Source organism: Hylobates moloch, unplaced genomic scaffold, assembly GCF_009828535.3.
Source record: "Hylobates moloch isolate HMO894 unplaced genomic scaffold, HMol_V3 SCAFFOLD_20, whole genome shotgun sequence".
Classification (NCBI taxonomy): Eukaryota; Metazoa; Chordata; class Mammalia; order Primates; family Hylobatidae; genus Hylobates; species Hylobates moloch.
The window spans coordinates 23,877,177-23,890,081 of record NW_026652295.1 but is presented as its reverse complement, the minus strand read 5'-3'; the positions used below and the strand labels follow the sequence as shown (position 1 = coordinate 23,890,081).

The 12,905-nt window shown below is 44.8% G+C and overlaps 1 protein-coding gene across 1 annotated transcript in view; it reads left to right on the top strand.

Annotated features, from left to right (window-relative positions):
• Nucleotides 1-12,905, top strand: part of KIAA0319 (KIAA0319 ortholog) — a 104,326-nt gene that overhangs the window by 73,886 nt on the left and 17,535 nt on the right. The window contains exons 11-16 of the mRNA XM_032140727.2: nt 1,918-2,041; nt 4,606-4,738; nt 5,711-5,859; nt 7,863-8,014; nt 10,265-10,403; nt 11,086-11,245. Coding sequence (XP_031996618.1) covers nt 1,918-2,041; nt 4,606-4,738; nt 5,711-5,859; nt 7,863-8,014; nt 10,265-10,403; nt 11,086-11,245 — 857 coding nt within the window. The remainder of the gene's footprint in view (nt 1-1,917; nt 2,042-4,605; nt 4,739-5,710; nt 5,860-7,862; nt 8,015-10,264; nt 10,404-11,085; nt 11,246-12,905) is intronic.

The window sequence follows — 12,905 nt, the reverse complement described above, 5'->3', positions numbered from 1 at the left end:
CATGAACTTCAGACATAAGCAATAATTGAAACTATTACCAACGACAAAAAAGAAAGGGTATTAACCTGGGGTCACCAAGTGTAGCTATTGCATACTCAGTTGAAAAAATGACTTTGTAAAAACTTAGGTTGACTTCGAGTTTTACCAAATTATATTATTTATTTATTTTGAAACAGGGTCTCACGCTGTCACCCAGGTTGGAGTGCAGTGGTGCGACTATGGCTCACCGTAGGCTTGATCTCTGGGCTCAGAAGATCCTCCCATCTCAGCCTCCCGAGTAGCTAGGACCACAGGCACACACCACCACACCTGGCTAATTTTTGTATTTTTTTGTGAAGATGGGGTTTCGCCATGTTGCCCAGGCTGATCTCGAGCTCCTGGGCTCGAGCAATCCTCTCGCCTTGGCCTCCCTAAGTGCTAGGATCACAGGCATGAGCCACCACACCCGGCAAAAAGTTATTAATATTATTATTTATTTTTTCTTTTTTGAGACGGAGTCTCACTCTGTGGTCCAGACTGGAGTGCAGTGGCACAGTTTGGCTCACTGCAACCTCCACCCCCTGAGTTCAAGCGATTCTTCTGCCTCAGCCTCCTGAGTAGCTGGGATTACAAGTGCCTGCCACCACGCCTGAATAATTTTTGTATTTTTAGTAGAGATGGCGTTTCACCATTTTGGCCAGGCTGGTCTTGAAGTCCTGACTTCATGATCCACCCGCTGCGGCCTCCCAAAGTGCTGGGATTACAGGCATGAGCCACTGCACCCGGCCAAAAAATTATTTTTGATTACAAAAGTAATACATGAATTGCCTCTTGTGGTAAAAAAAAAAACAAAAACAAAAACAAAAACAAAAAAAAAACTCAAATAAATTCTGCTAAAATAAGTTCCAATACATTGATCACCACTGTCATCCAAGTGTCCTTATTGAAAATAATTACTTTTATCAGTTTAATGTGTATACTTCCAGAATCTTTTCCATGTGTCTGTGTAAGTGTGTGTACGTACATGTAGCAATACCTTTCACATTGTATGCATTGTTCCACAAGTTTCTTTTTTGTGTGGATTTCTTTAAAAAATTTTTTACTGTTTGCTTTTGAATGTGACCCAACTTTCTTTTTTTTGCTTAATATGTCTTTGACATTTTTCATTTTAGTATTTATAAACCTGCCTCATGATTTTAAACTTCTTTCTTTTAAACTAGCATTCCACAGTGTATCGTAGTGTGTTTGACCATCCTCCTGTTGATGGATGTGTAGATTGTTTCCATGTTTTGCTGTGATAGACTGTGCTTCAGTCAACATCCATGGACGAGTCTCCTTGTGCATTTCTCTGGTGTAGATACTAAGAAGTCGTATTACTGGGTTGGAGTATGTGCTTATTTAATATTTTAATAGCTGTTTTCAGATTGGCTTCCAAAAAGGCTATACTAGTTTACACTGCTTCAATAGTGTATAAGGTTGCACAGTAGACTTTCAGTTGCATTTTCCTGGGGACCAACATATCTTTTTCTTTTTTCTGTCACTTAGGCTGCAGTGGTGCAATCTCAGCCCACTGCAACCTCCCTCTCCCATGTTCCAAGCGATTCTTGTGCCTCATCCTCTTAAGTAGCTGGGATTACAGGTGCCCGCCATCATGCCCAGCTGATTTGTTTTAAAATATTTTTAGTAGAGATGGGGGTTCCACCATGTTGGCCAGGCTGGTCTCGAACTTCTGACCTCAAGTGATCCGCCTGCCTTGGCTTCCTAAAGTGCTGGGATTACAGATGTGAACCACCGTGCCTGGCCAAACACATTTCTTTTTTGAGCAAGATCTCTGTATTAAGTAAAATTGTTAGTTTTTCATTCTGTCATACTATTTACTTGTGTTTCTTTACTTTTTTGTTTTGTTTTATTTTTATTTTTGTATTTGCTATTACTTAGGGAGTACAGACGCCATACCTTCATTTATCTGCAATGCAGGAAGGAGATTATACATTTCAGCTGAAGGTGACAGATTCTTCAAGGCAACAGTCTACTGCTGTGGTGACTGTGATTGTCCAGCCTGGTAGGTGGAGGAGAAAGAGATTTGGCCTCAGAGATTAAAGCAGAAATGATAGCTGGGCTTCTGGGGTTTGGAGATGCCACACTTGGTGGTACCGGCCTGTGGGTGCCAAAGCTCCATATAAAACTAATTTCATTTCAAGGTTCTAAATCTTGCCTTGACTGTCTGTAAACTATGGCATGAAGGATGAAATGAGAGCCATCCACAGCACTGCTTGTGGGCTCCGATTTGCCTTGTGGATGCTTCCACACGTGCCCCACTCTGCTCTAGAAAGCTCCAGGGGATCTTGAAGGGGCTGGTTCTTATGTGTGGCTTGACACTCAGATGTAACCAGACATTGGGGAACACGTTCCAGTTCAGCATTACTGTTCCTTAATAGTTTCATGAAAACCCAGGGCTCTGCCTACCTCCTGAGTTAAATAACCTTAAAGGTAGCTATACCTTTGTTTGATAATGGTCTCTGCCTTAGAACTTTTCTAGAAGAGGCCTGTTAGTCCCAGAACCTCTATCCAGTTCCTGGCAACAAGATTATGCTCAACCTATAGACAACTTATTTATTTATGCTGCTAATACATAAAAAGTGCTATTAGTTAGACCCTGGGATGTGGAATTAAACAAGATAGACTTGATCTCTGCCCTTGCAGGGCTTATGGAGAAGTTCACATAAAACTCTGTGATTGGCGCTTTACTAAAATAACTGCAGGGTGCTAGAGGACCCCAGAGAAAGAGCACTCGCCTGGGTGTGACGCATCTGCAGAGAGCTCATACATGAGCTCAGGGTTGAAGCACAAGTCACAGTCGGTGAAGAAGGGGAGGAGTGGGCAGCATAGGGGAGGAGGAAGAGTTCTTAGGCAGAGGGAACAGTATGCGTGAGGGCCAAGGAAGAGAGTCTGGTACATTTGAAGATTTAAAAGGAATTACTGTGATTGGAGAGAGAAAAAGAGGTAGGGATGTGGGAATGGGAGGTGGCGGGGAGGGTGGGCAGGGATTGGAATCACAATAGATGACCCCAAGAGAGCCCGGGACTCCATCCTAAAGGGCTTTGTAAATGTATGGTCACCCAAGTACTCTATCCTACGGCCAAGGGAAACCCCTCTTATGTAGTGAGTAGGATCATGGGGGCTGTGGCGTGGTCCAAACATTGGGTAATGGCTGCCACAGCTTTTGACTACCTGACTTGTGTGTGTGTGTGTGTGTGTGTGTGTGTGTGTGTGTGTGTATGTGAGACAGGGTCTCACTCTGTTGCCCAGGCTGGTCTCAAACTCCTGGGCTCAAGCAATCCTCTCACCCTTGGCCTCCCAAAGTGCTGGGATTACAGGTGTGAGCCACTACACCTGGCCCTTTTTTTGTTAACAGATATTTTATCTATTTATATCAATATTAGCTATACTTTTTTTTTTTTTTTCCTCAAGACGAAGTCTCACTCTGTCATCCAGGCTGGAGTACGGTGGCATGATCTCAACTCACTGCAATCTCTGCCTCCCAGGTTCAAATGATTCTAGTGCCTCAGCCTCCTGAATAGCTGGGATTACAGATGTGTGCCACCATGCCTGGCTAATTTTTGGATTTTTAGTAGAAACAGAGTTGTGCCATGCTGGCCAGGCTGGTCTCGAACTCCTGGCCTCAAGTGATCTGCCTGCCTCGGCCTCCCAAAGTGCTGGGATTACAGACGTGAGCTACCACTCCCTGCCAATATCAGCAATACTTTATATCTTTTACTTTCGTTTAACATTTAATTTAAAATGTTTCGAACATTTACTGTTTACCAGGCACTGTGTTAGCACTGAGGCTACAGAGACAAAAGGAAGTAAGCCCTACCTGATAAAGCAGGTCTCTTCACATGGATGTCCCCTCCCTCCCTCTCTGTGATGTCCCCTTGTCCCCTCCCTCCCTTCCTGTCTCTCTTCCTCCCTCCCTTCCTTCTTTCCTTCCTTTCCCTTTCCTTCCTCCCCCCACCCTTCTTCCCTTTCTCCTTCTACCCTTCTTTCCTTTTCTTCTCTTTCACCCTATGACTGAAGATTTTTTTTTTTTTTTTTTGAAATGGAGTCTCACTCTGTTGCCCAGGCTGGCTCACTGCAAGCCCCATCTCCCAGGTTCACGCCATTCTCCTGCCTCAGCCTCCTGAGTACCTGGGTCTACAGGCTCCCGCCACCACGCCCGGCTAATTTTTTCTATTTTTAGTAGACGGGGTTTCACCGTGTTAGCCAGGATGGTCTCGATCTCCTGACCTCGTGATCCACCCGCCTCGGCCTCCCAAAGTGCTGGGATTACAGGTGTGAGCCACTGTGCCCGGCCGACTGAAGATCTTTTAAACCAAAGAAACCAAAGATGTGTCTATTAGAGACAGTGTTTCTTGGCTGCCTGTAATGGCAGTCTTGAACTTGGATGGTTCAACTCCTAGATCAGCTAGAAGGCTAAAGTGCTTCACTCCAGGATTCCAAAGCATGCTGCATACTCTAGTGGCTGCCTGGTCTGAAGATGAGTAATGTACTTAAATCAAGAAATCACAGGATTGCAGACTTAATGCAAATAGATAATACTTTTGCACACTGTTTCTGTAATTCCAGAAAACAATAGCCCTCCAGTGGCTGTGGCCGGCCCTGATAAAGAGCTGATCTTCCCAGTGGAAAGTGCTACCCTGGATGGGAGTAGCAGCAGCGATGACCACGGCATTGTATTCTATCACTGGGAGCACATCAGGTAGTCTGTCTCGCCACCGAGCTAGGTTCATGCCCATGCTGAATGCTAATATTATCCCTTCTCTGGAGGATCTGTAGTAAACAATCAGCTTGAGTGTTTTGAGGAGTCAGGATTTAAGCACGTGTCTAGAAGTGGCTGGGCATTATTGATTGAAGAGTACATTAAGTGTGGATGGACATCATTGACAGTGGAGGGAGGTAGGGCTTGGGGCGGTTGAACAGGGCTGTCTTGGTGTGAGGTGAGCTCATGACAGAAGAGGTTCAGGGAAACCTGCATGTGATCCTGTCTACACTCAACTCATCCTGCAGTGACTGTAGACACCAGAAGTGCAGTGTAAGGGGTGACCCATATCATCTAACATTTTCTGAGCTTTACATGCTCTGTCTCACAGAACCCTGTATCAGTTTGTAAGAGATAAATAAGAATATTATTCCTATTTAAAGTTGAAGAAACTGAGGCTTGTAGACACTAATGAGACCACACAGACTAAGGTTGCCCAGATAGTAAGAGAAAGAGCTTGGACACAAACCGAGGTATTTTTGACAAGCCTCTGATCTTAATGACTATACTGTGATTTCTCTCCTAGGAGAGGGCTTATCTGGCTTATTGCCTCCTCCTCCATGCTCTCCCTAAAGATAGATGAGGATTTCACCTAATTTTATTCAAAGAAGAAATGGGAGTCGTTTCTAAGGCTCATTTTCCAAGGATAGATTATTTCACTGGCAGCTTGACTTTAAAAAATCAAGAACAAATATTCTCTTCCCAGTGATCCAGCAGACTCTGCCTGAGATAGGTTTTAGCTTGTGACTCTTACACTGAACTAGAGAGTACAGATGAATGGAGTTTTCTTAGAATTCTCTAAATGGTACATATTATAGCTGGAACAAAACATTTATAAGAGCACAAATTGCATGCCTGTCATATTCAGAATCCCATCCCCTCCCTTATGTTAACCACTTCCATGTTTTATAGAGGCCCCAGTGCAGTGGAGATGGAAAATATTGACAAAGCAATAGCCACTGTAACTGGTCTTCAGGTGGGGACCTACCACTTCCGTTTGACAGTGAAAGACCAGCAGGGACTGAGCAGCACGTCCACCCTCACTGTGGCTGTGAAGAAGGGTGAGTGGGTCTGAGGTGGACAGGGCTGGGCCTGCTTCTCTTTCGAGTCTGCAGGACCCTCAGCCAGGCCATGACTATTCAGAGATGTTGGTGTTGGCTTATTTGTTCGCAGCAGATGCCGAGCCCTGCCTGGTGGAAAAAAAGCCAACTTTCTTCTATTCACGTTAGCTGTTTCTCAGTCGCCTCTGCAAGCAGACACTTCCTTTTGTTTGTGGAGCATATCTTCTAATGACTTCACTCTTCTGTGACTACTAGTAATGAAAGACCCACATCCGAACGACACCATTATGCTTTTTTTTTTTTTATTCCTTGGAAATTCAAGAAAAGAGATGTTTTCAAATTCCATATAGTTTCTTAATGTGAAATCTGTGGTCTAGACTAGTGCAATACTGCTTTAGGTACTTGTCTCCTTGTCTGTCTTCCCATTTGACTGTGAACTGCCTGAGTGCCTTTGCTTCAGACATCTCTGTATCCTCAGTGTAGCAGAGTGCCAGACTCAAGGCAAATCAGAGGTGTTGAATGAATTAGTGAATGGATGATTACTACGTGTTGAAGTGCAGAGGAGTATAAGAGCCTGGCTGGATGGAAAGGTTCAAGCATTGTAGAATGGCAAGAGTGTGGGACGCTGCGAGAGTGGCTGCAGCCTGAGGCACAGGCTCTGCCATGGAGGGTTATATGTGCCACGGGCCACGCCTAGGGGTTTGGACTTTATCCTCTGGGCAGCCGGGAGAGGCTGAAGCAGCTTTAACAGCAACGTGATATAGATTTGGATTTTTAAAAAGATTTTATTGTAGAGATTTTCAACCATGCATAAAAGTAGAGAGAATAGTCTGAACAGGCATCTTGACTTGTTTCTAAGGGGAAATTGGGAGGGATCAGGCTGGGTCCCAGAGCCCCATCTGGACAAGCAGGATTTGCCTCACAGCAGCCTCATCTCCAAATTGAGGCTGTGTCTTATGATCTCCCCACTGTACCCCAGTCTTGTTAGTGCTCCCTGGCCCCTCTTTTCTGAAACTATTACATCAGAAATGGCTTTTACATTGCCTCATTTTTTAATTTTTAAAATAGACACAGGGTCTCACTCTGTTGCTCGGACTGGAGTACAGTGCTGTGATCATAGCTCATTGCAGCCTCAAACTCCTGATCTCAAGGGATTCTCTCACCTCAGCTTCCTGAGTAGCTGGGTCTACAGGTGTGTGTCACCATGCCCAGCTGATTTTTAATTCTGTGTGTGTGTGGAGACGGGTCTTGCTACCCAGGCTGGTCTTGAGCTTCTGGCTTCCTGCCTTAGCCTCCCCAGGTGTTAGGATTACAGTTATGAGCCACCAGGCCTGGCCATTGCCTCATTTATATTTAACGCCTAGTCAGAGAAGTGAGGGCCTAATTATCATTGTTATTATTTCAATTTTTAATTTTTCATAGAGATGGAGACTTGTTGTGTTGCCCCGGCTGGTCTCAAACTCCTGGTCTCAAGTGATTCTCCTGCTTTGGCCTCCTAAAGTGCTGGGATTACAGGTGCGAGCCACTGCACCCAGCCTACTTTTTACTCAATTTTTTTTTCTTTTTTTATCTTAGAGAGTCAAGATTTGGCAGTACTTGAAGTGGAAATATTTCTGGCCAGATAGTGTGGACCAGTACAAAATGACCCAGTATATTTTAAACGAAAATATTGCCACTTTCAATACCCTAAATGTTGGTAAAATCATTGTTTCTATTTTTCAAGGACAGAAAAAGTATAACAATATTAGAGAAATTCCCAATGTACAGCTTGTCACCTGCTTTACCTTTTTCATCCCAAATTATAGCTAACTAAGTACAAATGGAGCTTTAAGGAAGTCTGTATCTTATATGTATCTGGGAAAAAAAATGCCTTTTTGGATATTTTAATTCTACATACTATATCTGCAAGGTGGAAGAGTTGTGGATGTTTTATGACACACTTCTTCTATCACTGGGGTTTTAAATCAATCTCTTTGCTTTCATTTTTGCTATATTTGACTTAGAAAATAATAGTCCTCCCAGAGCCCGGGCTGGTGGCAGACATGTTCTTGTGCTTCCCAATAATTCCATTACTTTGGATGGATCGAGGTCTACTGATGACCAAGGAATTGTGTCCTATCTGTGGATCCGGGATGGCCAGAGTCCAGCAGCTGGAGTGAGTACTGAGAGAGAATTATTCCTAGACCACTTATCATTACATCTGCATTAGTCAGCTTGAGCTGCAAACAGTATATCACAGTATATTCTAAGGATATAAGTATAAGGAGGCTTAAACAACAGAACTATTTTGTCTCCATTATGGAGGCTGGGAAGACAGGCTCAAGTTGCTGGCTAATTCAGTTCCCAGTGAGGTCTTTCTTCCTGGCTTGCAGACAGCTGCCTTCTTACCATGTCCTCCCATAGCAGGGGAAGAGAGAGCACTCTGGTGTCTCTTCTTATAAGGACAGTAAATCCTATTGGATCAGGGGCCTACCCTTATGACCTCAATTAACCTTAACTACTTCCTTATAGGTCCTATTTCTAGATACAGTCATATGGGGTTAGGGCTTCAACACAGGAGTTTGGGAAGGACACATTTCAGTCCACGGCAGTGTCTCTGTAATGACTTCATCTCTCTTTTCATGTTCCCTGTAAGGTGCTTATGCTTCTACATTTGAATGTTCTGAAGGCTGGAGGCAGTAGGCTGCTTTGAGATTTAACCAAAAGCTGAAATCCTTTCCGACTTTTTCCTGAACAGACTTTGGATGGAGCAGGAAACCATAGCTTGGAAGGACTTTGAGGTCAAGTCTTCCAGCTGGAAGCAGGATGCTTTTCCATCCTTCCTATTTTGGTCCAAGTGGATTCTTTTCTGTTCCTCATATTGTACCAGATGAGTCAGTAGATCAGGGATTGCTATTTACATTTTATAGATGCAGAAGGTGTAGTGCAGAGATGAGAAGTGACTTGGCCAAGGTGAACTAATCCATTTCTTTTTTTTTCTTTTTTTTTTTTTTTTGAGATGGAGTCTCACTCTATCGCCCAGGCTGTAGTGCAGTGGCGCGATCTCGGCTCACTGCAACCTCCGCTGCCCGAGTTCAAGTGATTCTCCTGCCTCAGCCTCCCACGTAGCTGGGACTACAGGCACGTGCCACCACATCCAGCTAATTTTTGTATTTTTAGTAGAGACGGGGTTTCACCATGTTGGCCAGGATGGTCTTGATCTCTTGACCTCGTGATCTGCCTGCTTAGGCCTCCCAAAGTGCTGGGATTACAGGCGTGAGCCACCACGCCCAGCCTTAACTAATCCATTTCTAATCAAACTAGACATACCTAGGTTTTTAGCTCCTGGCAGGCATTTTACCCCCATTAGATCACTCTGCCTCTTAGCACATAAATGTATGTACGTCTTCATTCCTGCCGTTTCTAAGGACTGTAGAGATACAGATTTACTCTTGGAGATGTACTAAGGAGTGGTCACAGGAAAGGAACTGAAAATGCTTTACACTTTTTTTTTTTTTTTGAGTCGGAGCCTCGCTTTGTCGCCCAGGCTGGAGTTCAGTGGCATGATCTCGGCTCACTGCAAGCTCCGCCTCCCAGTTCAAGCCATTCTCCTGCCTCAGCCTCCCGAGTAGCTGGGACTACAGGCACCCGCCACCACGCCTGGCTAATTTTTTTGTATTGTAGTTTTAGTAGAGACGGGGTTTCACCTTGTTAGCCAGGATGGTCTCGATCTCCTGACCTCGTGATCCACCCGCCTCGGCCTCCCAAAGTGCTGGGATTACAGGCGTGAGCCACTGCGCCCGGCCAAATGCTTTATACTTTCTAAGCACTTCTAGAATTAACACTATTCAACTAGATGGGGGATTAGCCTCTAAATGTAATAACAGTGAGACTCTGTTCAGAGCACTTATTCGTTATCACCCCTTCTATTAGCAGGAGTCTGGGAGGTTCTTCTCTCATTCTTTGGAGCTTAGAAGCACACAGAATAGAGGACGCTACACAGGGTCTTGGGTTATTTCAGATGAACATGATACATTATGAGGGAATTCAAGATGAGAGTTTTGTAAGGCTATGTTTGAAAATAAGACCCAGAAAACCTGTGCTTTGTTCTCAGGGTCTTGCCCTAATTCAAATGGTCTTTCCCTTTGTTGGATACAATTAATTATTTGGTAATTCCTGGAAAGTGCTTGGTAAACTCAGTTCAGGAAACACTGTCTGCAGATGTGCCCCCTGGTGCTTTCTGGGGAAGAGATGCTGAGGATTTCTCCAGTCTTTAGCTATCCCGCCAGCCTCATTCCCCTGCAGCCTCCCTCTTAAAGTCACGCCTGTGTTAAAAAGATGGGACACTGAGGTTTAGGATCAACAGAAGCCCAGAAATTGGGACCCGAGGATTGACAGCTGCCCTGTGATCCGTGTTCTTTCACAGGATGTCATCGATGGCTCTGACCGCAGTGCGGCTCTGCAGCTTACGAATCTGGTGGAGGGGGTGTACACTTTCCACTTGCGAGTCACCGACAGTCAGGGGGCCTTGGACACAGACACTGCCACTGTGGAAGTGCAGCCAGGTGAGTTCCTGGGTTCTGTAGCTGGCCATGCAGGCTCTGGCTGGTCAGCCTTTGGGGTCTTTACGCTGACAGGTGTGACCAGTGTGGGAGGCCTCCTGTGGCTGGCTCCAGCTCTTGGCTGGACCCACTTTGAGGATGTCTCTTAGACGTTGTTGTGTATCCCCAGATAGATCCAGCCTCATCACTCTTTAAAAGAGAATGTTATCTGGCAACTAGATTTTCTTTTCACGTTTGTTTCCCTGCCAGAAGACAAAGACTTAATGTGAAGCGGACCCAAGGGCCTCATACCAGGGCACAGAGGGAGGCAGCTCCAGCGAAGCAGCTGTAACGACCCCGGCATAAACTCGACTGGAAAGTGCCCATGGCACTTGGAAGCAAAATTCTTTCTGGTCCTGGGAAAATGTGGAAGAGGCTGAAATTTTCAGTTAGCCCAGAGGCCAATTAGGTACACCCGATTATCTTCTGGAAAAAAAAAATTATAAACAACAAACTGTGATAAAACAAGGGAAAGTACTCCCAGATAGTGGCCTCTGCGGTGTTTAGAAGAATTTACCTGAGTGCTATAACTCAAATGTAGAAATGGCATAGGAGTAATTTTGAGCTCTTATAGAAACTTCGCTCCTTATGCTCTGAAGCCCGTGCAAATGTCCAAGTGCAAATCCTGTATCTTCTCTTTCCCCAGACCCTAAGAAGAGTGGCCTGGTGGAGCTGACCCTGCAGGTTGGTGTTGGGCAGCTGACGGAGCAGCGGAAGGACACCCTTGTGAGGCAGCTGGCTGTGCTGCTGAACGTGCTGGACTCGGACATTAAGGTCCAAAAGATTCGGGCCCACTCGGATCTCAGGTAGGAGCTGCACAAAAGGCGGGGCCTTGGCCGTACAAAATTCCAGCTCTTAACCTCATCCCAGTCCAATAGAAAACTGTTCATTCCTCTGCTTCTTTTGTATTTTTGACACACTTTTATCCCATTCATATACTTTTTTTCTCAAAGGGCAGTAGTATGACCAACATCATGCTAGGTCCTTCCTGAAATTCTCAGTAAATGTTTGCTGAGTGGGAATGTTCTGAGTGAAGGAGGAGCTGGGGAACAGCAGGGGAGACGGTTGTTAGCTCTGGTGTCTTCCGAGCTGGGCAAGGGGTCTGGGGCATGTGAAGAGGATGTCTCATAGCTGGGCTGCATCCCTGCCCCACACTCATGGGGACTGAGGCTTCTCTCAATGTGAAAGGATCACTGATTACCATTTACCATCTCCTGGGAGTATATGAGGCTGAAACTCTGGCCTTTATTTTTCATGACATCTTTGTATTTAATTGAGTTTTATTTATTTTTTTAATCTATTTATTATTTTATTTTATTTTTATTTTTTGAGACAAGGTCTCACTCTGTTGCCCAGGCTAAAGTGCAGTGGCACGATCTCAGCTTACTGTAACCTCTGCCTTTCAGATTCAAGTGATTCTCCTGCCTCAGCCACATGAATACCTGGGAATACTGGTGCCCCCTACTACACCTGGCTAATTTCTGTATTTTTAGTAGAGGCAGAGTTTCACCATGTCGACCAGGCTGGTCTCAAACTCCTGACCTCAAGTGATTTGCTCGCCTAGGCCTCCCAGTGTGCTGGGATTACAGGTGTGAGCAACCATGCCTGGCTGAGTTTTATGTTTAAAGTCTTACCTAGCTCAGGGTGGAGTGGAAAGAGGCAGAGAAAGAATATGGGAATGAAAACCCACTATTCACAGTAACTCCATTTCTCCAGTTACTGTCAGTTCTTCCACTTTGGTTAGTTTTCCAGAGAACTGAAGTTCACTTAGAAAAACACCAAATTTAAACATGGTCTAATTATTTTCTAAGAAACTCTTTCTAAAATGGATCATATATTTCCCTTGTAAAATATCAAATACTGAATCAAAGACATGTCTGAAAATCAACAAAACCAAAAGTTGTTTCTTGGACAGGTCAGCAAAATTGACAAATCCTTAGCTAGATTGACTAAGAAAAAACAGAGAAGACTCATATTACTAAAATTAGGAATGAAATAAGGCACATTACTACTGACTTTATAGAAATAAAAAGGGCTGGATGCAGTGGCTCACACCTGTAATCCCAACACTTTGGGAGGCCAAGGCAGGCAGATCGCTTGAACCCAGGAGTTCGAGACAAACCTGGGCAATGGCGAAATGCTATCTCCACAAAAAACTAGCCAGGCAGCTAGGCACGGTGGCTCATGCCTGTAATCCCAGCACTTTGGGAGGCCGAGGTGGGCAGATCACTTGAGGTCAGGAGTTCAAGACCAGCCTGGCCGACATGGCGAAACCTCGTCTCTACTAAAAATCCAAAAATTAGCTGGGTGTGGTGGCAGATACCTGTAATTCCAGCTACTCAAGAGGCTGAGGCAGGGGAATTGCTTGAACCTAGGAGGCGGAGGTTGCAGTGAGCTATCGCATCACTGCACTTTAGCCTGGGTGACAGAGCGAGACTCCATCTTAAAAAAAAAAAAAAAATTAGC